The sequence below is a fragment of the Helianthus annuus genome, chromosome 1, assembly GCF_002127325.2.
Source record: "Helianthus annuus cultivar XRQ/B chromosome 1, HanXRQr2.0-SUNRISE, whole genome shotgun sequence".
Lineage (NCBI taxonomy): Eukaryota > Viridiplantae > Streptophyta > Magnoliopsida > Asterales > Asteraceae > Helianthus > Helianthus annuus.
The window spans coordinates 1031875-1053593 of record NC_035433.2 but is presented as its reverse complement, the minus strand read 5'-3'; the positions used below and the strand labels follow the sequence as shown (position 1 = coordinate 1053593).

The following is a 21719-nucleotide window of genomic DNA, read 5'->3' as shown; positions in this document are numbered from 1 at the left end:
AACATGTGCTGCCTTCCCCACCTTCACATGATTCCCAACTTTGTGAATAATTGAAATTTACTTTACCTCCCAACAAAATAAAAGGGGAAATCACCAAAATAGCCATTGACTGGTCAATTTTTCCAAAATGGCCAGCTGAAACGGCTCCCCAAGCCTTTACACAAATTCTGACACGGCTCAAAAGAGCTTTCCTCATCAGCCACTCATCTTTTGCCACGTGGCGACACCCCTTCTCTCTCCCTTCTTTTTTTTGTCATCCGACAACACCATGGCAGTGGTCCAATGATTGTACTAAACAACTTCCCTTTCACCCCTTCATCTTCACCTTATTCCACTTTCACCCCTTCCTTTTCCATCACCCACTATAAACAACCCTATCACCTACCACACATCTCACATTCACTCTGATTCTTCAACGTCACTGTGTATTGACCACTTTCAGAAATTTTAACATCAACTTCCTCATTTCAAACACTCCTAAAAATTCATACCAGATCCATTAATTTTGTTATAAACTTATCACCAAAATTGATGGAACCTATAACAGGGGATGCACGAAGATCATTGATCTAACACAAACCCCATATCAAACTTGTTTGGCTGTTAACGGAAGTCAATCGGAGGTGAAGAACTAAGTTGTCGGCCGGAGGTGATAAGAGATGGTAATCGGTGGTCGATTGATCGACGCGGTGGTTATCGGAGGTGAATAGAGTGGTTGCCGTGGTGGAAATTGTCGTCAAAAGGAATGAAGGACCGTGGTGGAGGTGTTTGCCGGCGGACGGGGATTATAAAAGTTGATCGGTGGTCGTGTACAGAGAGATGGTCGTCAGCAGTGTGATGGGGTAATCGGAGGTGGGTAGAGTGATCGATGATGGTGGAGGTTAGTTTATAGTGGGTGACGGTGGGTATGGTGGTCGATCGGAGGGTGAAGTGGTGATTGTTGGTCAGGAAAAGGTGAAGGATATGAAAAAGTTGCAGGTGGGTTTTTGAAAGGGGAGGTCAGGGTGGTAGTATGAAAGTAGACAGGAAAACAGGGACTGAACAACCAAATTGGGGAAGAAGACAGGGACTGAACAGAGGTGCCACGTGGCAAAAGGTGAGTGGCTGATGAGGAAAGCTCTTTTGAGCCGTGTCAGAATTTGTGTAAAGGCTTGGGAAGCCGTTTCAGTTGGCCATTTTGGAAAAATTGACCAGTCAATGGCTATTTTGGTGATTTCCCCAAAATAAAATCTGATGTGTGGATGTTCTTGTTTGATTTGACACCTATCACTTAGATAATTAACTTATATTTGAAGCATATAAAAAGTTGATTTACATTATTAACTTTGCAAATTAAACTTATGCTTTGAGCTTGATGATTTTCAAGTAATAGGAATGATCGTATTAGAACTAATGTTTGACTGGATGTGATGTGGATGGTATGCCCTCGGTTTCAATGATTATGGTAGCTTAGTTAGGCAAATGGACCCATGACCCATGATGGTTCTATATATCGAAAGTCTTTAAAACATTAAAGAAGTCAAGCGACATATCTCCATGTTATCATCCAGGGCCGTTTATCAAGGGGTGCAGGAGGTGCCTGTGATTAGGGCCCAAATAAATATAGGGCTTGGAAATATTTTTACCTTTAAAAAAAAATTCTAGATGTTTGTATGAATAAGGGAATGCTAAAGACCCAAAGTTTTTTAAATAAGAGCATGTTTAAAAGTTTTTAAAAAATGGGCCAATTAACAAGCCCAAGTGACTAGTCTAAACAAAAATAAGGGTCTGCTAGATCAGGGAAAGGAAATAAAACGTCGCACTGTCGCAGACAATATTGTATATCGCACAGGAAATTGGGAAGAGGGAAACTGGAAACAAAACGTCGATCATCATTCGATCAGATCAGGGAATTTCGCAATTTCGCAGTGATTCAGACTTTCGGTGATTTAGTCGCAGCACGGCAGCAGTGAGGAGATTTGCGAATAAGGCCTAAATTTGTTTTATCTATTTCATAACAATTATGGTAGTATTATGGGTTTTTAGTATTTAGTATTTATATATTTGATTGAATGATTGATGAGTTTATATTATATGAAGATTTGCGAATATGGCCCAAATTTTTTATCTCGAACAGGGCCAAAAAAAATTTGTAATTTTCGAAGACGGCCCTGTTATCATCGTCGACTAATTTAAGAATAGATACTTGATTGGATCGGGCTTAATATATAATGAATGTGTATGAGTAATGAGAATGATCTCGTGGGTTCCTTGTGATGTCGTAGGGCTAATTTTGCCACATGCATGTGAATAATTTGACCATGTGAATTTGGATACAAAAGACGTTTTATGTTTAATATCATTGTGTGGCTTATTATAGTCATTTCTAAATTATGATTTCTTCATTATCTTTTCATGTTTCAACATATTCATGTATTTGTTACGGTGGTACCGTACTTTTTTTTATCTACGTCATTATAATTTCACTCATCCTCTAACTATAACTAAGGAGTTAAACTCATACAAATCCAACAAGCTGTGATCACACTGGGTCAGCGGTCTTTTGACCCTTGTCCCGCCCGTCTTGAGGATAATAAATTTCCTAGTAAACATGCTTTGCTTGAAAGATTTAAATGTTATTTCAACCTTTTACATGTGGATAATATAAACATAGTAAATTCTCAACAAGATATATAAATACACATAACATAGAATGAATAATTTGCATCGTGTTATTATAATATTTAGTAATGTTATATTTACTTTATTATTGCTAAAAATTTAAAATAGAAGATGAAGAAGATATACGCATTACACACTCATGTGGAAATCTTATTTTAAGTTTAAAAGAAAATGAAATATGTCATCCATCAAACAAACCAACTCCTAGAATTCAATGTTTTGATCATCAAGTACCGACATGGTTTGTACTTTGTACCTCTCACTGTTATTTATTACACGGATAAATGTCTTTCATTAAATTAAATTTCAAACAAAATATAAACGAATACTATTGTTGTCATGTACTTTTGTACTAGACTACACATTTGTATAATCTGAAATGTTCCATGTGTGTATATGTGTATATATATTAGGCCCAAAGTAAAGAGATGAAGAATTGATGTGGTAACCATTTGAGGTCGATGTTAAAAGATGTTTCACCATCTTTTCTTTGAAATAAATCAAGGTGAATTTACCCATTAAAACAACTTATATAATTTTCCCATAAAGTGAAGGAAATAAATCTTAGTCTTTTAGCAATATTATATTAGCATTTTGTTGTGAGTTATCTAGATGATTGCATAGTTTTATTTATTTTTTTGTAATAATACATAGAGGTCGGCTTTAGGTTCAGGTCCTCGAATTTAAAAGACATCAAGTTATTTATTAGTATTAACAAAATTTAACTATACAGTTAGCATAAATAATTAATAATTTACTAGGGGTGAGAATGAAGATAACTAACAACATCACAATTAAATAAAGATTATGTTATTAATTGTAGGAATTTTTGCTCCTATACTTGTCGTTGGTCCGACGTAAGAATGTTTATCAATAAGGTAATTTGAATCGCGTAATTTTGTCACAATGAGGACAGTGGAGTGGTAAAGGTGTGCTCCTCCCAACCAAATAATGGGAGTTCGATTCTTGGGATGGTTCAAAATGGGGTATTTTATCGTTAAAAAAATAAGTAATTTTAAGTTTTAGAGTAAACTGTCATTTTGCTCCCTGTGGTTTGGGCAGTTTTGCCATTTTAGTCCAAATCTCAAACTTTTTAAATCTGGGTCCCTGTGGTTTGCATTTTGTTGCCATTTTAGTCCAAAACTCAAAAACCCCATTTTTTTTTACTGTTGCAACCTCCTATTTTGTCTTTTAGTTCATGGGCATTTTGGTCATTTTGTTTTTCAATTAATATTTTCTTAATTCAACCTCATATTCTCTCTCTCTATATATCACACGCCTTTCCTCTCCTCCTCCCTCTCTCTAAAAACCCACCTGCCGCCGACCACAACCACCAGTACCACTCCACCAGAACATCGATTAAGGATCCTATCTGTTTTCATTTTAAATCAATAAGATCTTGTTTCTAAACTTGATTTCTGAATCTAGATAACATATCAGACCTGTTGTACACTTTTAAAACAATGAAATCATTCTATAAACAGACCAAAAATAGCCCACAACCTGCATACCTATGAATCAAAGCATTCTCCACATGTAAACTTCTATCAACCCCAACCTTCATAGCCTGCCCATGCCACTCCTGACCCAACAACAAATCCCCTAATTTACCACACACACTAATCAAATGTGAAAAAGTAAAACTATTGGGTTTAAACAAAACCCCATCATCTCTAACCATTTCACAATAAAAGTTCACAACTTTATGAGGCAAAGAGCAACAATAGCTCTTGATTACTGTATTCACACAATAAGTATATGGAAATTCAATACATTTGAAACAAAAGTAAAGTGTAATCAATGTCGCAAAAGGTTAAAGAAGCTTCAAAATTCGGCCTGCAATTGATGGGTTTTGGAGCAATTCGGAGGTTATAAAACAGGTCTGGATCTGGTAGAATCGGGTCAAGTTGTGGCATTTGTGTATAAGATTGAGTATGCTATCTTTGAATGAATAATCAAATGGCGATTGAGATGAAGAAAAGTGGGTTCTTTTGGGGTTTATAAGAAACCCTTGATTTCTTGTGTAGCGTAGGTTAAAGGGGGTTATTGCAGGGTTTTTAGAGAGAGAGAGAGAGAGAGTGTGTGAGTGGAGAGTAGAATTTTTGAAGATCTAGGGTTTTGTAATCGAGTATTTTTCTGGCTTCTGGATAACCGGTGTTGCAGGGTTTTTAGATAAAGAGAGAGAAATCAAAAAATCGACTGAAAAAGGAATTAAAAAATAGGAGGTTGAATTAAGAAAATATTAAATGAAAAGCAAAATGACCAAAATGCCCCTGAATTAAAAGACAAAAAAGGACCTTAAAACAGTCAAAAATGAGAGATTTTTAGTTTTGAACTAAAATGGCAACAAAATGCAAACCATAGGGACCCATATTTAAAAAGTTTAAGATTTGGACTAAAATGGCAAAACTGTCCAAACCACAGGGACCAAAATGGCAGTTTACTTTAAGTTTTAAAACTAAATTAAATGCGAGTAAGATTTCAAATTAGAGTTTGAATTAATAAATTTAAACATATATTATATACCTCATAATAATGAATTTAAATATTACCGGTTCAAAAGTCACAAATTCGATTCAAAATTTCGTAGTTTTACAATTCAAAACCCAAATTCGAATTCGTAAATCGATTTTTTTTGAACGGCTAACTGCTTTCCACGTGTAAACCCACTCTTTCGGAGCTATGTCCAAAGGCCGACTACTGATCACCGCTATAAAGCGTAGCACACCCCTGATCTGCGGGAATCCCGTGCAATAGGTAAACTCTCGCCCCCTGTTGGACTCGAACCCGGGAAGAATCCCGAGCCGAGCTTTCACCCGGATGTCTCATCCAGCAGCCAGGGATCAAGCCGGTGCCTCCAAAGGAGATAACCAGCCAACCCACCAGCTGAGCTAGTGATTGTTGACTCGTAAATCGATTTTATTTGGTTCAAAATTTGTTTTCCCAATTCCGATTCAAATAATAGACACCCTTGCCGACATCCAATCACACATCCAAGTTACTAGGTGTACCTTTCTAATAATTGTTTATGTTATATTCCATATTTACTGTCTCACTTATATTTCGTAATAATTCATATCTTATATTTATAAAGCAAAATCATCATCAACATCATCATACTTAGGGTAGGCGGTATGGTTTGTTTGAGTTAGGGTGTTTGAGTTTTCTCTACCCAATGATATAAAGTCATGTCAAACACTAGGTATGGTTCAAACACCCACTCAATTAAAAAATAAAAAAATTTGATTGGTTCTTCTCTCCTCTCTCCTCTCTCTCTCTCCTCCATCACTCCTCATACTCAAACACTAGGTGTGGTCACCGATCGGTGACTCTACTCCCCGATTGTGTTCACCATTGGCGAAGGATAAAAGGGGCGGGGAGGAGTGCCCGACCCCCCGAACTTTTCGCTTAGTAGTGTTATATATGTAGTTTTCGTATAGAAATTTTTGGTTATATACGTTTTCGACCCCCCGGTTCTATAGAATTTTTTTGGTATATACGTTTTCGACCCCCCGATCATTCGAGTCAAGCTTCGCCACTGGTGTTCACCGTTCACGGATACCATACCGCCTACCCTTAGTAAATCCAATCAATAGCAAAACTAAGGTAGGGTCTGAGGAGAGTAAGATGTAGACAGATTTACCCCTAACCCCGTAGGAATAGAGAGACTGCTTCCAGTAAGACCCCCCGACTTGTTATATTTATAAAGCGAAAGAAAAGACTAAATAGATCACTTATTTTGTGATGTGAAGTAGATTTGTTACACACAAAAAAAAAAAAAAAAAAAAACATTATATGCATGTTCTAAAAGTTGTTTGCATCAAACAAAGAATGATGTAATTTGTTTTAGTTTTTTTGGCTAATACACGTATTTATTCTTTAGTTTGTAATACAAACAATGATGATTGTGTTGGATTAATAATTAACTTATATATTTTGTTATGATTAAAAAAGGTTATAAAAAACTTAATATCGAAGTTTGTTTTAAAGTTTATACCATGAACAAAAAACCCTATAAATACACTTAAGGTTTCGGGTAGAATTAGTTGGAATATATAACTACCAAAAGATATAAATTTATTACGAAAGCAACTGTTATGATGAAGAAGTGGTTGTGGTTGACTGGTTGTTACAACTATCATATATGCAACTTTAATCACCAAAGTTAAAAATAATCATTTTCAATAACATTCAAGTTAAAAATAATCATTTTCAATAACATTCAAGTTAAGTGTTTTATTCACTTATATAAAAGAGACCCTTTTTATAAACTTTTACTTATATATAGTTAATATATAAGACGGGTGAAATAAATGAAATGTATGTTATTGACCAGGTTAGTTAAGATTAACACGATGGCGGTATCATAAATAACTGAAAATTAGTAATGACTGTAAGACCGACCATTCATAGTGGATGAAGGGCGTGGGCATGGGTCATCCTAGCGGTGTACAAATCATTTTTTATTTTATTTTTTTAAATCGGTCTGGTTTTTAACCGAACCGGTTTTTTTCATAAAAACACATAAATGTAGGTGAGTTTAAGACGGGTCACATGCCCAAAAAAGAGGTCACGAACAAATTACCCCCAAAATTCGTAAAACACACCCACTCCATCTTCTTTACCTCACACTCTCTCTTTCATGGCGTAAACCTTACTGCTACCTGCAACCTCATTCTTTCTCAACATGAAACCATAGTGTGTGTAACTCTGTATCCTGCTGCTGTACAATTCTCAATCATCATGAGTCGAAATTCATCCAAACACTCATTCATCGGTCGAAATGTTCACACTAACGGTATTCACAATGCTCCGGTCACCGGATTATTATCTCACCGGAGAGTCATGAGTTTAACAAACACAGAGGATTTCAGCAGCACCGTAGATCTTTTCTCGCGTAATCGCCGTACTCTCTCCGTCGCCGATGAATCCGACTGTACGGTTTCTGTTTCGTGTAATTTTCATAATTGTTGTTTGTTTATGATTTGACTTAGTAATTAGGTTTAAATTACCTGCTATTCGACGTTCAATTTGTGTTTTGGATGAACGAGCATTGAAAACGATGAAATAATTTTGATAATTCTTATTTGTTAATGATTTGAATTAGTAATTAGGTCTAAATTACGTGCTATTGTACGTTCAATTTGTGTTTTGGATGAAGAAGCATTGAAAACGATGAATTATGAATCTGACTGTACGGTTTCCTTTTCATGTAATTTTGATAACTGTTATTTGTTCATGTCAATTAGTAATTAGCTTTAAGTTATCTGCTATTCTACGTTCAATTTTGTTTTGGATGAAGAAGCATTTAAAACGATGAACTTTTCGGCGTATTGTTTTATTTTAATTGGAGATTAAACCGCATATGGCGTCGTTTTAGCTAATTTGCTCGTTAAAAGTGCTTTTGACTGGAACTCTACAATGTTAATCACTAGTTTTGAGTTTGATAATTGTTATTTGTTAATGATTTGAATTAGTAATTAGGTTTAAGTTATCTTCTAATCGATTTTCAGTTTGTGTTTTGGATGAATGAGCATTAAAAACTATGAATTTTTCGGCATGTCATCTGATTTGTTTGGAGATTACACCGCATACGAAACGCAGTTTCGCTAATTTGGTTGTTAAAAGTGTTTTTGACTGGAATTGTTCAATGTTAATTAGTATTTTTGAGTTTTGATAATCATACATGTGTGTTAAATGTTAATCAGTTGAGGTGAGATTGGAACGCCTTTCGGCTGGAACAACAAAACCTGCGAAAAGTGTGTTAGATGATCTGCTTTCGTCTAATGAAGGGGGAAAGCATGACTATGACTGGTAATGTTGTCTAGAAACTTTTCATGTCAAGTTAATTGAATGTGAATATCTGATTAGTTCAGACTGTTTAATTTCTTTTATAGCATGATAATATGTAATTGATAGGTTATATGATTTTGGATCTTGATTGATGATTAATTTACCTGTTTTTGCTTTATTTGATTGGTGATTTGTTTAGAGTTCTAGTTGATTAACATGATAAGTTTAGGTTTTTACAGGTATTTACAGAGTTACCAATTTACCATGATGTAAGGTTTTACCATTTTATTGGTCACAGGCTATTGACTCCACCCGAAACACCTTCAGTTACTTCTTCAAATGGAAAAGAATATCAACCAAAATCAGTTGCTCCAAGAAGAAATGGTTCAGCTAGATCAGGCTCTACAAATAGAACCTCAAGGGTGGGCATTTTATCTTTTTTTTTTCTATTTCCAACATATTTTCCACATGTCACATGGCACAAACTTAACTTTAAAATAATTGAATTTTCTTTTACTGTCATCAAGTGTTAGGATTTAGGAACTCATAATTCTGTGATTCTGTCTGAATTGTAGCTTTCTGCTTCTCAATCTGAGAGTAACCATCTTTCAAGACCAGCAAGAAGCAGTTCAGTAACTCGCTCATCGATCTCAACCACCCAAAACACAAACAGAAACTCTAATATTCTTAACACCAGCTCTGCTTCCGTCTCTTCTTACCACACAAACAGAAACTCTAATATTCTTAACACCAGCTCTGCTTCCGTCTCTTCTTACATAAGATCATCCACCCCAACTAACCGCTCACCATCAGCCACCAGACCCTCCACCCGTACAACTCCGTCCAGAAGCCCCCCATCCTTCACCACCACTTCCATCGATAGAACCATTAGACCATCAACTCCTACTCCTCGTCCCCAATCACCTACAGTCCGGCCAGCTTCTAGACCATCAACTCCAACGCGTAGGAACCCAAAACCTTCCAATTCTGTTTCTCCATCTCTTAACAACCGGAGTGTGGGACCCGCATCAAGGCCAAGCTCTCCTGTCTCACGTGTCCGGGCCCCGCCCCAGCCCATCAATCTTCCTGATTTTCCAAACGAAACACCACCAAATCTTAGAACAAGTTTGCCAGAAAGGCCTGTGTCTGCTGGTAGGTCCAGGCCAGGTGTAGCCTTAACTGTGAAGGGAAATGTAGAGAATACAAACACAAGGAGACCGTCATCGCCCATTGTTGCTAGGGGAAGGCTTGCAGAACCATCCGGACGGGGACGGTTGCATGCTAACGGGCATGTGGTTGAATCACCTACAAGAAAACCGACAAAGTTGTTGAATTCGGAGAGTGGTACCGGGTTTGGGAGAAGCATCTCAAAGAAATCACTTGACATGGCCATAAAACACATGGTATTATTCATACCTTTTGATTGTTCCGTTACAATAATCATAGATATGTTACCATTAAATTATTTTTATTCTATTTTTTATATTAACTAGTGGGTTACCACCCGCGCTTCGCAGCGGGTTCGAAACATTGATAAAAATAAGCAAATCACGAGAGTTAAAGCTGTTTGATGTTTTAGTTAAGGGGCTAAACATGTCATTATTAAAGTTGAGGGGCTAAAGTTGTTTGATATTAAAGTTTAGGCTCTAAATTTGTCTTAGTGATACGAACCAATCGGTTTCGGATAGATAGGTAATCCGTTGAGTGGATTAAGCTCAAAAGAAAATAGTAGGAACCAAGAATTTGAGATAACTCTCCTTTTAATATTTTTCCTTTTAATATTTTTCCTTCCCCTTCAACTCAAAGAAACTAATGGCTTAAATAGCCTTACATACGAATAACAGAAAGATATTAAATTAACCAACCACTATGCCACTACTTGGAAATTAAAACAAATTTACAGGAATATCTAAATGAGTTGCATGGCTTCGTGGGTGTGCATGGAGATCATGGGTTGACCAAGATTGAAGCACGCATCACTTAGTTAAGGGGCTAACATGTCATTATTAAAGTTGAGGGGCTAAAATGTCATTATTAAAGTTGAGGAGCTAAAGTTGTTTTGTTGTTGACAAAATAACATATTTATAGTATATATAATTCTTAAAACTTTTTTAATACATCTAACATTCTTCCATAATGTGAGTAAATCGATCTCAAAGAACACCCTCTCTATCTGCAGGATATAAGAAGCGGAGGCACACGTCCACTTTCTGGATCAACGCTCTTTCCTCACAGCATTCGATCTAATCATGGTTCAAGTGCAAGCAACAATGTCAACTCCAAAAATGGAACTTTTAATAACGGTTTTTCAGATAACAGAGTGAAACCCGTGAGCGTAGAACATAAAAGTCCGTATTCTTCTAAACTAACACATGTAGACGTATACGAGAGCTTGAGGTACGACTCGATTTTACTAAAAGAAGACTTGAAGAACGCAAGTTGGTTGCACAGTGCAGATGAAAAGAGCGATCAAAGTCCGTTGTTTGATAATGGATTTGAGCCACTCCCTGAACCTTTTGCTCCCTTGTGATATGATATGACTTCTTTGTATTCATTAGTTCATATGCTGCTATATTTCATCATGTTAGCGTCTTTTAAATGTCTGTATAGTTAATTTATTGAAAATTTTATATAGATGCGTAACACCTGTTTTTATATAAATAGTTAATATGATCAAAGTAATCAAATTCTTTGTTTTCTTTACACAGCTTTTATTATTATAAACAAAAAGATTTTAGTTCTATCCACTTGATCTATTGAATATAATAAATAATGAAAACTAATTTTATTTGGCAATACACGTATTTTTTTTTTTAAAGGCAATTTATATAATATTAAACAAAAGGTCGGTGGCTAGAGCCACCGCCTTTGTTCAATTCATATTATACCCCTAATATTTTCATGATAAAAGACAAAATGGTAATGTACTTGATCGTAAAGAATAGGTCACTGTTTATCCGTGGCCCCTTTATTTCTTCAAACATTTAACTTGCTAAAACTAATTTGAGATAATACTCACATTTAACTATAATCTTTTTCTCAAAATGATACTCATAGGGTGATTTGCTAAAACTAATTCATTACACATAATTTTAAATTTATTTGTTTAATATATCATAAAAACAAAGGTTGGTTTCTACATTTTCTAAATTGAAACTCACACCCCTTATTCTTTAAGTAAGTTACATCACCTTCAACTTGACACCTCAATGTCCCACGGATTATTATCTATTTTTTATTTAAGTCTCAACACGTTAATGCCCAAATTACTTTTAAGACTTTACATTGCTATCTAAATTACTTTCACGACTCTACACCGCAACGAACGAAACATACTGTTTTTATTTATGTCTAATTACGTTAATGTCACAAACGTAACATAGGTGACAAATTCAAAAACACGTAACGTCACGTGCAGGCACCACACATTAATGTCATCATCGTACACCGTAGCCGCAATGCTTATATAGGTTACACTGAGTTAGATCGGATACATCGAAACACTTTATATGGTTAATGCTGACATGTTGTCATCTATAAACAACTAAGATGTCGCCGCCGCAACGCGCGGCTATGGCAAAAATCTAGCATACACATTAATTGCACATCAAAGGAAAATAAGCAAATATAGTCCTTTATTCCAAATGGATAACTTAAAAAAGATCAGCAGAAATGAAAAAAAACAAAAAGGTATCCAGTGTAGTTTATCTCTTGATATAGTCCTCACTCTATCTCTCTCATCTAGTATCAAAAGTTTTCACAATTGTCCTACTTGTTTGCTACAATCATATAAAACCACCATTCATTATTGTTGGTTTACAGATTGAAACTATAACTCACTTCTGAACCAAGTCGGCCCCACTCACGTATCTCGCAACAAACGATATCAACCTGAATGGAGCACCAATGAGAGGAGCGTCTGTTAGAGGCACCACGTCGGAGTTCTCGGTAACAGAGGTTGCTGATGTGGCATCATTCTCGGTTAACGAAATCTGCACTATTTCTCCAGACTCCATGCTTCCTTGAGAAATTTGATTCAAATCAGAACCCCGTGAATTCATATGATACACAAGTTTATCTGACGGCATTCCTTCTTTGGATCCAGATAGCGGGCCCACATTGCTGACTGTGTCTGGTTTTTCGGCTGATGATGGAATCGGACCAGTTTCAGGAGCTGACGTTTCATCCATGTCAGCAGCTTTCGGATTTTTGACTATCGGATCGTCGGGTTTAATAAGCGACGATGATTGGGTTGTTGCGGTCTTTTGGTCAAGCTCGGTTTTTAAGGCGTCGGCCTGCAAGTGCATAGCATAATCACTGGAATTTGTGACTATTGGATCATTAATGTTAACTAATTACCTTCTCAACTAACTTCTCGTTTTCAGAAAGCAATTTTGCAACGAGCGCTTGTGCAGATTCCCACCGCGAATTCATGTCCTCGTATTCAGTAGCGTGCTACACCAAGAAATAAATTTGTCAGCAGATAGGGTATGTAACCACTAAAGGTGTAAGCGATCCGAGCCAAGCTCGAGCTCGCACGGCTCATTTCAAGCTCTATATGCAAATGTTCAAGCTCGGCTCACCGATTATTTACTTAATTAAATATATCATTACTTTTATATATAACCTAATACGTGTTTAGTTAGTTTTATCATAATCACGTATAATAATACATATATTATAGAGTAAAATGCCATTTTCATCCTTGAGGTTTGGCCAGTTTTGCAACTTTCGTACAAAGATTTGTTTTTTCGCATTAGGATCCAAAGGTCTTGCCATTTTCATCAGTCTCATTAACTCCATCCATTTTTCTCCGTTAAGTCAGGGGTATTTCCGTCTTTTTTGTTAACTTGAAGGGCAATTCGGTCTTTTTTCACTTTATGTAAAAAGACTTAATATCCCTGAAAATGGCAAGATTTCAAACCTTTTGGATTCAGATGCGAAAAAACAAACCTTTGGACGACAGTCGCATAACTGGTAAAACCTCAGGGAAGAAAATGGCATTTTACTCTATATTATACTAAAAAAAACTATTATTGTACATAAACAATAGGCTCGGTATATAAAGCTAGAGCTCAAGCTCGTTTAAACTCTATTCATTTCAACCTTAAAGAGAACCGATCTCAAGTAAGCAGCTCAGCTCGTTTACACCCCTAGTAACTAACCAGCATGTGCGAAAAAAAAAAATACAAAAACAGACCTTCGTCCTTTCAGAAGATAAATGGGTTGCTACAGAATTCTCAAGATCCTGAATCTTAGACTGAAGATCAGAAACATGTTCTTTCAACTGCTCATTTTGGCGGGAAATATTCTTTATAGACGTTTCCAGCTCAATCACCTGCAAGGCTTTCATTTATTTTTTTCATATCAGGTTATATAAAAGACATTTTTTTAATGTAAAGATGTGTATGTACCTGTGCTTGTAGTTTTGCATTGTCCTTTTTCATAGATGCTATTGTTTCGGTTGCAGAGATCTGCAACAAAAAAAGAAAGAAAAAGAAATTCAGACTAAAATAACGAGAACTTTTATTTTCTTGTTACTCAACACGCCCATTTTGCTACATATCATCATCATCATACTCAGTAAATCCCACCAAAAGCAAAGCTAAGGTAGGGTCTGAGGAGGGTAAGATGTAGGCAGCCTTACCTCTACCCCGTAGGAATAGAGAGGCTGCTTCCAGTGAGACCCCCGGCTCGATAGTAGCTTTGCATCAAGCCTTGGACATAAGACACATGACACTCAGCAACCGGGACAAAGGCCGATTAGTGCATGTATCTCCATGTCTTTTGGCTATCAACACCATCACACGATGCATGATTAACCGTCCGTCGCTTTTAACGTTATTTTCACGAAACTAGTAAAATAACGTTAAAATCAGTGCAATTTCACTTTTGCTCCCCGAGCGCCCACACATATATACATTATATGCGCACATGGCACACGCAAGCGGGGCGTAATATACAAATTAAAATAAGTGAGTATTGATGTTTAGAAAAGCAAACACAAGATAACATTAGTGATGCTCGCCTCTTTTTCTTCCAAGTGAACCTTTTCAGCTTCCATCTGGATACGTTTTTCTTCAAAGCACATCTACAAATAAATTTTAAAAAATTCGCGCTTAAGATAATTGATAAAGCATATGCTTACGATTGTTAATCTCAACTCACCTCTTTTTGAAGCCAAGAGTGTTTTTCAGTTTGTAACTGTGAAATTATTGCCTCGAGCTCAGCCTGGTGATCAAACACAAGTTTAATCGTGAGTGCTTGATTTTCCATCAGATAAATGGATATTCAAAAATAATCAAACATGTGCAGCAGAATGTACATGCAAAATTATTTAGAAATTAGGATTACAGCCAAAAACTTCGATCAAAGATTATTTTTGCTAATAAAGTCACCTCTTTATGATGCCATAAGTTTCTTTCTTTCTGTGACAGTGAAATAATTCTGTCAAGATCAACCTGTAAACATGTATCAACAAAACGCATAAGAAAGATTTAGAGCAAGTTAAAAATAATAATAACTAATTATAAGCATATGAGCCTTTTAAATAATCAAATTACCTCCCGTTGTGCGTGCATGTCCAACTGCTCTTGCAATTCTCTGATTTTTTGTTCTAGGGAAGCCTGTAAACAGGAAGTTAAGAACAGAAATATAGAATAGTTTTAACTGCTGTTAATCACGTGATTCAGAAACATGTTAATGTATGCACCGAGTTTAAAACAAGTTTACCTCTCTGTTTAACCAATAGGACTTCTCAGCCTCAACTGAACGAGACTGTACAGCAAAAATTTCAAGAAAATCATTACAATGATGACACATATACCCTTGCCCTATAATACATGTGTCGCAAGTTGCATGTTATTACAAGAAAATCTAGTTTGGATATAAACAAGCTTACTGTTTCAGTTCCACTAATGGACTCTCTATCTGAATCCGCAACTGATTTTGGGACATCTGAATTATCGGAATTCAGGTTCTGATGATTTGGATTTGCCACATTTGCATGATTGTTATTTTGTGAAGTCGATTCCCCAACTCCAGCAGATGCATTTGTCTTTCCCTGCTTATTCTTCTTTTTCTTCTGTTTCTTCTTCTTTTCATGCTCCATAACTTCAAATTCGGAGACCAAAACTTAAAAGGCGGGATTATAATTTATGGAAATATGTCTTTACCTGCAAACAGCACAAACCAATATGTATTCAAGCCCATATATAGTTGAAGTGATGAACACATCCTAACTTTTATCAACAAACAAGATAAAATCCAGAGTTGTAAATGCTACACTCATTTCATAGAAACATGTATTTGCTAACTAGGAATTGAAGACACAGAAGCTTGGTTTAAAAAGGCGTGAGCATCACACACGTGCACGGCATTGTTCTATGTACAACCAAATAAGCTGTATTTGCATCTCTCTCATTTATCTTACACAACAGCCTTTATATCAAGTAAACCTTTCATAAAATTCCGCATTCATTTGGTTGGTTTTACATATCAACCTCCTAAAGACCCTCCTAACTTTGACCAATTTTGATCCGAAAATACACCCACACGAGCGTTTTCCTAACGCAGAAGATACCACCAAGAAAATGTCTAGTATTTAATAATACCAATCCCAAACTAGAAAACAAAAGGGTGTGAATTCTAAAACAGATTAAAAACTGACAACAGTTAGTTGTTTAATATGATTCAATCAAACCACCTCATGCTTTAGATGCAACTTGAATCAAATTAAGTTAACTCAGTTCATTTGGCAGTGAATTAAAACAGAAACGGTTAACCTAACCCCTAAATTTCTAACTTGCACGCAGATAAACATCAACGTGTTATTGATACCCAATGCAATGCATTACAAATTAAACATCACACATTGCGTTTAGGTGACGCTGATATCACGAAATCGAAACCAGAAAACAGTATAATATATAGAGAATAACCTACCTGCCTGCGTTCGATCAAGAGATGCGTGAATCGAGTTGCGTAAGATAATAAAAGAATCAAATTTAGGTAAACTTACGTGCAGATCTGATCCGATCCGATTTGAAAATGTATAGTTATATATAAATTAGGGTTCTTGGAGATTGTTTCTTTTGCCCCCCTTTTTCGTAATCGTGCTTCTTACCACACTCGGTGTCTTAATCGTGGGTGGGTGTTTGTTTCTTTCTTGGTTACTTTTATTAGTAAAATAATAATAAAATCTATTTAAATCATTATTTTTTTTAATATATATGGTCGGTTACTCGTGTATCAAGATGCTAATGTGTTTTGTTATGAACGCTAAGCCCAACTTAGTCAATCACGCAGCCCAATCAAATCAAATGGTCTAGCAACTTGGACAGACATGTGATATAAGCCGGATAGACGAGAGTAAAGGACTATGAGATAATTGATATGTGTGTGATCCTCGGGCGGCCTAGGGTGGACAAGGAGTACCATCGGTTAGAGTCTGATATTTTGAAAAACATGTTATTTTTAAACAATCTTGAGTTGTATATGTAAAAGAATTTTCTAAAAGGGTATACCCATATAAACACCAACATAGGTTCACTTACAAAAATTATTCTTATAGTTTAGATTAGTTATTAGCCCATTGACATTAGATTTAGACCTCTAATGAGCTCAATACACAATTTCGTTAAGGCTTAAGGACACAATTTTTCAAGTTCGAACAGGGTACACGAATTCTCAGGACCGACCCTGGTGTGATCTCCTTCTTGAAATAGTTTCAATAGTGTTGCTCTAACGATTAAAGTGAGTGTGGTGAGGGGCTAAGCTTTTAAAGTTCCCAAAGACCTAAATTGTACAAACTAAGCAACAAAAGGAACAACACGTCTTATACAATGAAAACCAACAAAACCAAAGTTACAAGCCACAATGCAATCTTACGAATTAACATTATATAAATTTCATATTAAATTATTTTGGTTAATGATACAATAACTCTCTTTAAATAGACTAACAACAAAAAGTAAATGACACGTGTCCCCCATTGTTTTTTTTTATATAGTTATAGATCAACCCTTTTAACTTAAATAAATTGTTCAACTTCTTACGAATTAACATTATATAAATTTCATATTAAATTATTTTGGTTAATGATACAATAACTCTCTTTAAATAGACTAACAACAAAAAGTAAATGACACGTGTCCCCCATTGTTTTTTTTATATAGTTATAGATCAACCCTTTTAATTTAAATAAATTGTTCAACTAATAATTTATTCCCACAGTCGCCTTTTCATGTTAGAATATTTAACTCTTTAACTTTTTTTCTTATTCGTTGCTCAAAGTGTAATTCTTTGTATTATACCTTAATAGCAGGGTTGAATATCGATTCGTGGGCATACTGATCTGACAAGAATAACCTTGTGACTATGGATTTGAAGCCCCAAATCAAATCCGCGATGGTGGTGGTCAAGTGGAAGTTGCGGTGATAAAGAAAAAGAAAAGATGGAGAGTGAAATGTGAATGTGTTTGAAAATGAAATACTTTGAAATCTAAATTAGGTTGTTTTTACTTTTGAACATCGTTGATTTTATTATGTTAAAGGAGTTGTGCAGTGTGGTTAATAACACGGACCATGCAAGTTGAGAGCCTGGATCATTTGCAAATATGAAGATGCTAAAGTATGTATACAAAGATGTTGGAAAATGGCACGATAAGGTAAGTTATGAATTTTAATTCATTTTGATTTGTAAGGATTATGTGAATCAAGATATTAGGTTTGTGGTTCAAATGTGTGTTTGAGATTTACTAATATCTTACATGGCTTAATTGTCAAGTTTAGAAGCGTTAAAGGTTGCACGGGATCAAAACAGGTCGTTAACGTTAAAAATCGAGAAGTTGTTGCAACAAAGGAGCGTAGCCTACGCCTCTTTAGCATAGGCGTATGCTACACCGGATGTAGAAGCCTACCCAAAACCTTTTGTTATACACTAGATACTACGCCGAAATATATGGGCACAGGCTACTTTGGGCTCAATGTAGTGTACGCCTACTTGTTTTTTATTTCGTGTTTTCGTTGATGCTTTTGTTTGAATCTTAATCACTTGGTTAACATGTATAGTGATTATTGTGTAATTTCTTGAGGTCGGGGCTGGATTACAAGCCCGATGGTGAAGACCGAGTCTTCCGGATGGATTGTACGTGCAAGTAATTCATTAAATATAATCACTTGTTGTAAAGTGATTTGATCTAGACGTTAAAATGTGGCATTATAGCCTAATGGTATTTTGAGGGTGGGATAAGGTTTATGACCATTAGGTCATGGGTTCGATTCCCATAAAGGGGGTTTTTTCTCAAATTTATTGGGTTTTCTTCTGAATTGGTGTATAAGCATTATTGCCTAGTGGAGATGGATATGATCAGGTGGTCCTGCTGGTGGCACGATTATACCAAATTTATTGGGTTTTCTCCTGAATTGGTGTATAGGCATTATTGCCTAGTGGAGATGGATATGATCGGGTGGTTCTGCTGGTGGCACAATGTTACTCTAGTGGTCCGTCAGTGATCCAAATTTGCCGTTCAAAAAAAAAAATTAGACACTATAATTATGTAATGTCTATCCCTATTACGTGGGGATAATGCACAGAATCCTCTATCCGTGTTACAATAATATTTTAATTATATAAATTGGTTTTATAAACTAACTTTCAAAGGAAAAAGTTGGGACCTTTTTTTGTTGCATTATTCTAGTACTATTGGTCACATTTTAATTTAGGTGTTACATAAATAAGTGGAAAATTACCCCCCCATCCCTGTTTTTTTCTCTCATTGTTTCTGATCACCTATGGTGATTATTTATAGTCACTGATCATAATCTCTTGTCACTCTCTCATATTGTGAACCGTTTGCAAATTATTATGTGTGGATGCATACACAAATTTAAACGATCATAGCCTGTCCCAATTTTTGGTGGTGTTTTGATGATACCGTGATGGTGTCTGGAAGTAAGGAAAAACATTTGACCAAAACACATAATCCTAGAACTGGCGGACCTAGGAATTTTTTCCTGTGGGTGCGGAAATTTTTTAAAGATTTTAGACCCCTAGCTATATAAAAAAATCGGTTCATAGCGGGTGGGATCGGGTCGGGTCATTTAAAACAAGTAAAAACAAACAAAGTTTCATAGCGGGTCGAATCAGATCGGGTCGGGTCCATTTCAATTCTCAAACAATCAAACCCTAGTTCCTAACTACCTATCACATTAACAAACCAAGAAAACATCAAAGTTCAAACCATCCCTACTTTTATTTCTCTTAATCATTCAATAAAAGAACAAAAAAACTTATCTATAACATACCTTGGTCTTTAATTAGAATAATCCGGCAAAAAAAGTGGTTCAACCTCTTTCCTCTTGAGAAATCACGGCATAACTTCCGTACTCATTGTTCATTCCTAATCCTATCACATACAAAATAAACAAGGATCTTCAAGTGTTCAACCATAGCCCATGTTTCTTAATTTTCAATTAAAAATTTTGAATTTCAAGCCCCTGTAATTATTATTTGCCAACCAACAATCATATAATCAACAAACATGTTTGCCAACCAAAATTTTGAATTTTCAAGCCCTAGTAATTATTATAAGCCCTAGTAAAAAACATGTACCTGTCAGGGGCAGCCTGAATTAGCCAGTTTGTAGTCGCCGGCCGGAATTATGCTGTCGCTGGGCGCTGAAGTGAGGCAGAGGGAGCAGAGCCGGCCCTAAAGCAGGGCAGGGAGGACAACCGAACAGGGCCCGTGATTTCGTAGGGCACGCAATTTTAAAAAAAAAATCCGATAATATATATGTAAAATTTTTTTTTAATAGGGTATAACCAAAAAAATACTAACATAGGCCCACTTAAAAAAATCATATTGTTTAAACTATTTAGCCCATTAGGTTAATGAGCCCAATACTCAAATATTTTCTAAAAACTAATAAAAAAAAGAATTTTGGGCGGCCCTAAGGGCACGTTTTTTCGAGCTCGAACAGGGTACATGAATTCTCAGGGCCGGCCCTGAGAGGGAGGGCGGGAGTCGCTGGCAAGTGGCAGCGACTTGGGTTTTTTTATTATGTGCACTGGTTTGTTTAACAAAACTAGTAGTTGGGTTGGGCTTGAATGGGTATTAAGTTATTGGGCTTGATGGATTGAATTTAAGTTTTATTAAAGGGGTTAGTAGGCTAACTTGTTTACATAATTTGATCGAGCTTCAATCCGTGTTCACAATTTTTTTTACATAAATTTCTAACATTTTTTTTCTAAGGGGTGCGGTCGGAATTTTTCAAGGGGTGCGGACGAAAATTTCCAAGGGGTGCGGTCTAGATTTTTCGTGAAAAAATACCACTAATTTTTTTTTCAAGGGGTGCGACCGCCCACCCACCCCATAACTTGGGTCCGCCCCTGCTAGAACCATTCACAAAGTCAATCGACCAAATCTAAATTCATAATATTGCAATTTACAAGGAGAAGATTTAGATTGGAAACAGGTTCGTGAACATGACGTAACAAGAGACAACAATGACATTGTACAAGGCGTTTCACCAACAAAACTGGGACGTTTTTAACTCCAAATACGAAGTTTCTATTTAGTTTCCAAAATCCCCAAATCGATTCACTATAAGTGTTGGTTCATTGGCCACAAATGGTGGATGTTGGCAAAATCGATTCAGCTGTCAGAGTTTTCCAGTCTACAAGGCCACGTTGATTGCAAGTGGTAGATGTTGTTGCAGTCAAGCCCTCTTTCATCATCAGTTTCCGATGAATCATCAAACACTCTAATAGTCCATGAATAATTTGACTCATTTTACTTTTTATAACTTTTTTTTTTGTTTTTAAGTAAAAGGACAATAAGGTCATTTTACACAAAACCAACTTAGTTTTTTAACACTAAAAGGACCGAACACATTACAACTGAGTACACAGTAGAGACCTTATCCGTATTTTTTTAAACTTAAAAGATGAAAACTAAAATTTCAACATAATCCATGTAAGATCCGTGTGACCACTTCTTCTCGAATGAATTATTGAACTCCCTTAATATAATCTCATGTAAGTTGTCAAAATAGATTCTTACTTTTTACTTTTTTGTCACATGCATCAAACAACAAAACAAAGACAATAAAACAAGACTTCTAGAACACACATACGCAAGTTGTCAAACATTTTATGTTCACATACATAAACAGCCAAACGATACCTCTAGAACACGCCAAATGATGAGTTGTCAAAAGAGGTCCCTACATACTTTATAATTGTCACTTTCCACCCACAATAATA

General features: G+C 35.9%; 2 protein-coding genes across 4 annotated transcripts; one reads left to right on the top strand and one right to left on the bottom strand.

Moving 5' to 3' along the window:
- The first annotated feature begins 7221 nt into the window (after positions 1-7221).
- On the top strand, positions 7222-11097 carry LOC110941951 (integrator complex subunit 6 homolog). The gene is made up of 5 exons (XM_022183651.2): positions 7222-7597; positions 8370-8475; positions 8753-8876; positions 9030-9857; positions 10634-11097. The coding sequence occupies exons 1-5, from the start codon at positions 7405-7407 to the stop codon at positions 10982-10984; spliced, it is 1602 nt and encodes a 533-aa protein (XP_022039343.1). The 5' UTR covers positions 7222-7404; the 3' UTR covers positions 10985-11097.
- A 975-nt stretch (positions 11098-12072) lies between these two features.
- LOC110941957 (M protein, serotype 24) lies at positions 12073-16774 on the bottom strand. Of its 3 annotated transcripts, none has more exons than XM_022183667.2 (11): positions 16399-16774; positions 15356-15629; positions 15187-15231; positions 15018-15080; positions 14853-14915; positions 14623-14685; positions 14483-14545; positions 13869-13928; positions 13655-13792; positions 12814-12909; positions 12073-12749 (listed from the first exon to the last, which is right to left on the bottom strand). In XM_022183667.2, the coding sequence occupies exons 2-11, from the start codon at positions 15563-15565 to the stop codon at positions 12291-12293; spliced, it is 1260 nt and encodes a 419-aa protein (XP_022039359.1). In that variant the 5' UTR covers positions 15566-15629; positions 16399-16774; the 3' UTR covers positions 12073-12290. The 3 variants fall into 3 exon arrangements, with proteins under 3 accessions (XP_022039359.1, XP_022039350.1, XP_035833556.1); XM_022183658.2 differs by having other exon boundaries at positions 16475-16613; XM_035977663.1 differs by having other exon boundaries at positions 16403-16607.
- Between the last annotated feature and the right edge of the window lie 4945 nt (positions 16775-21719).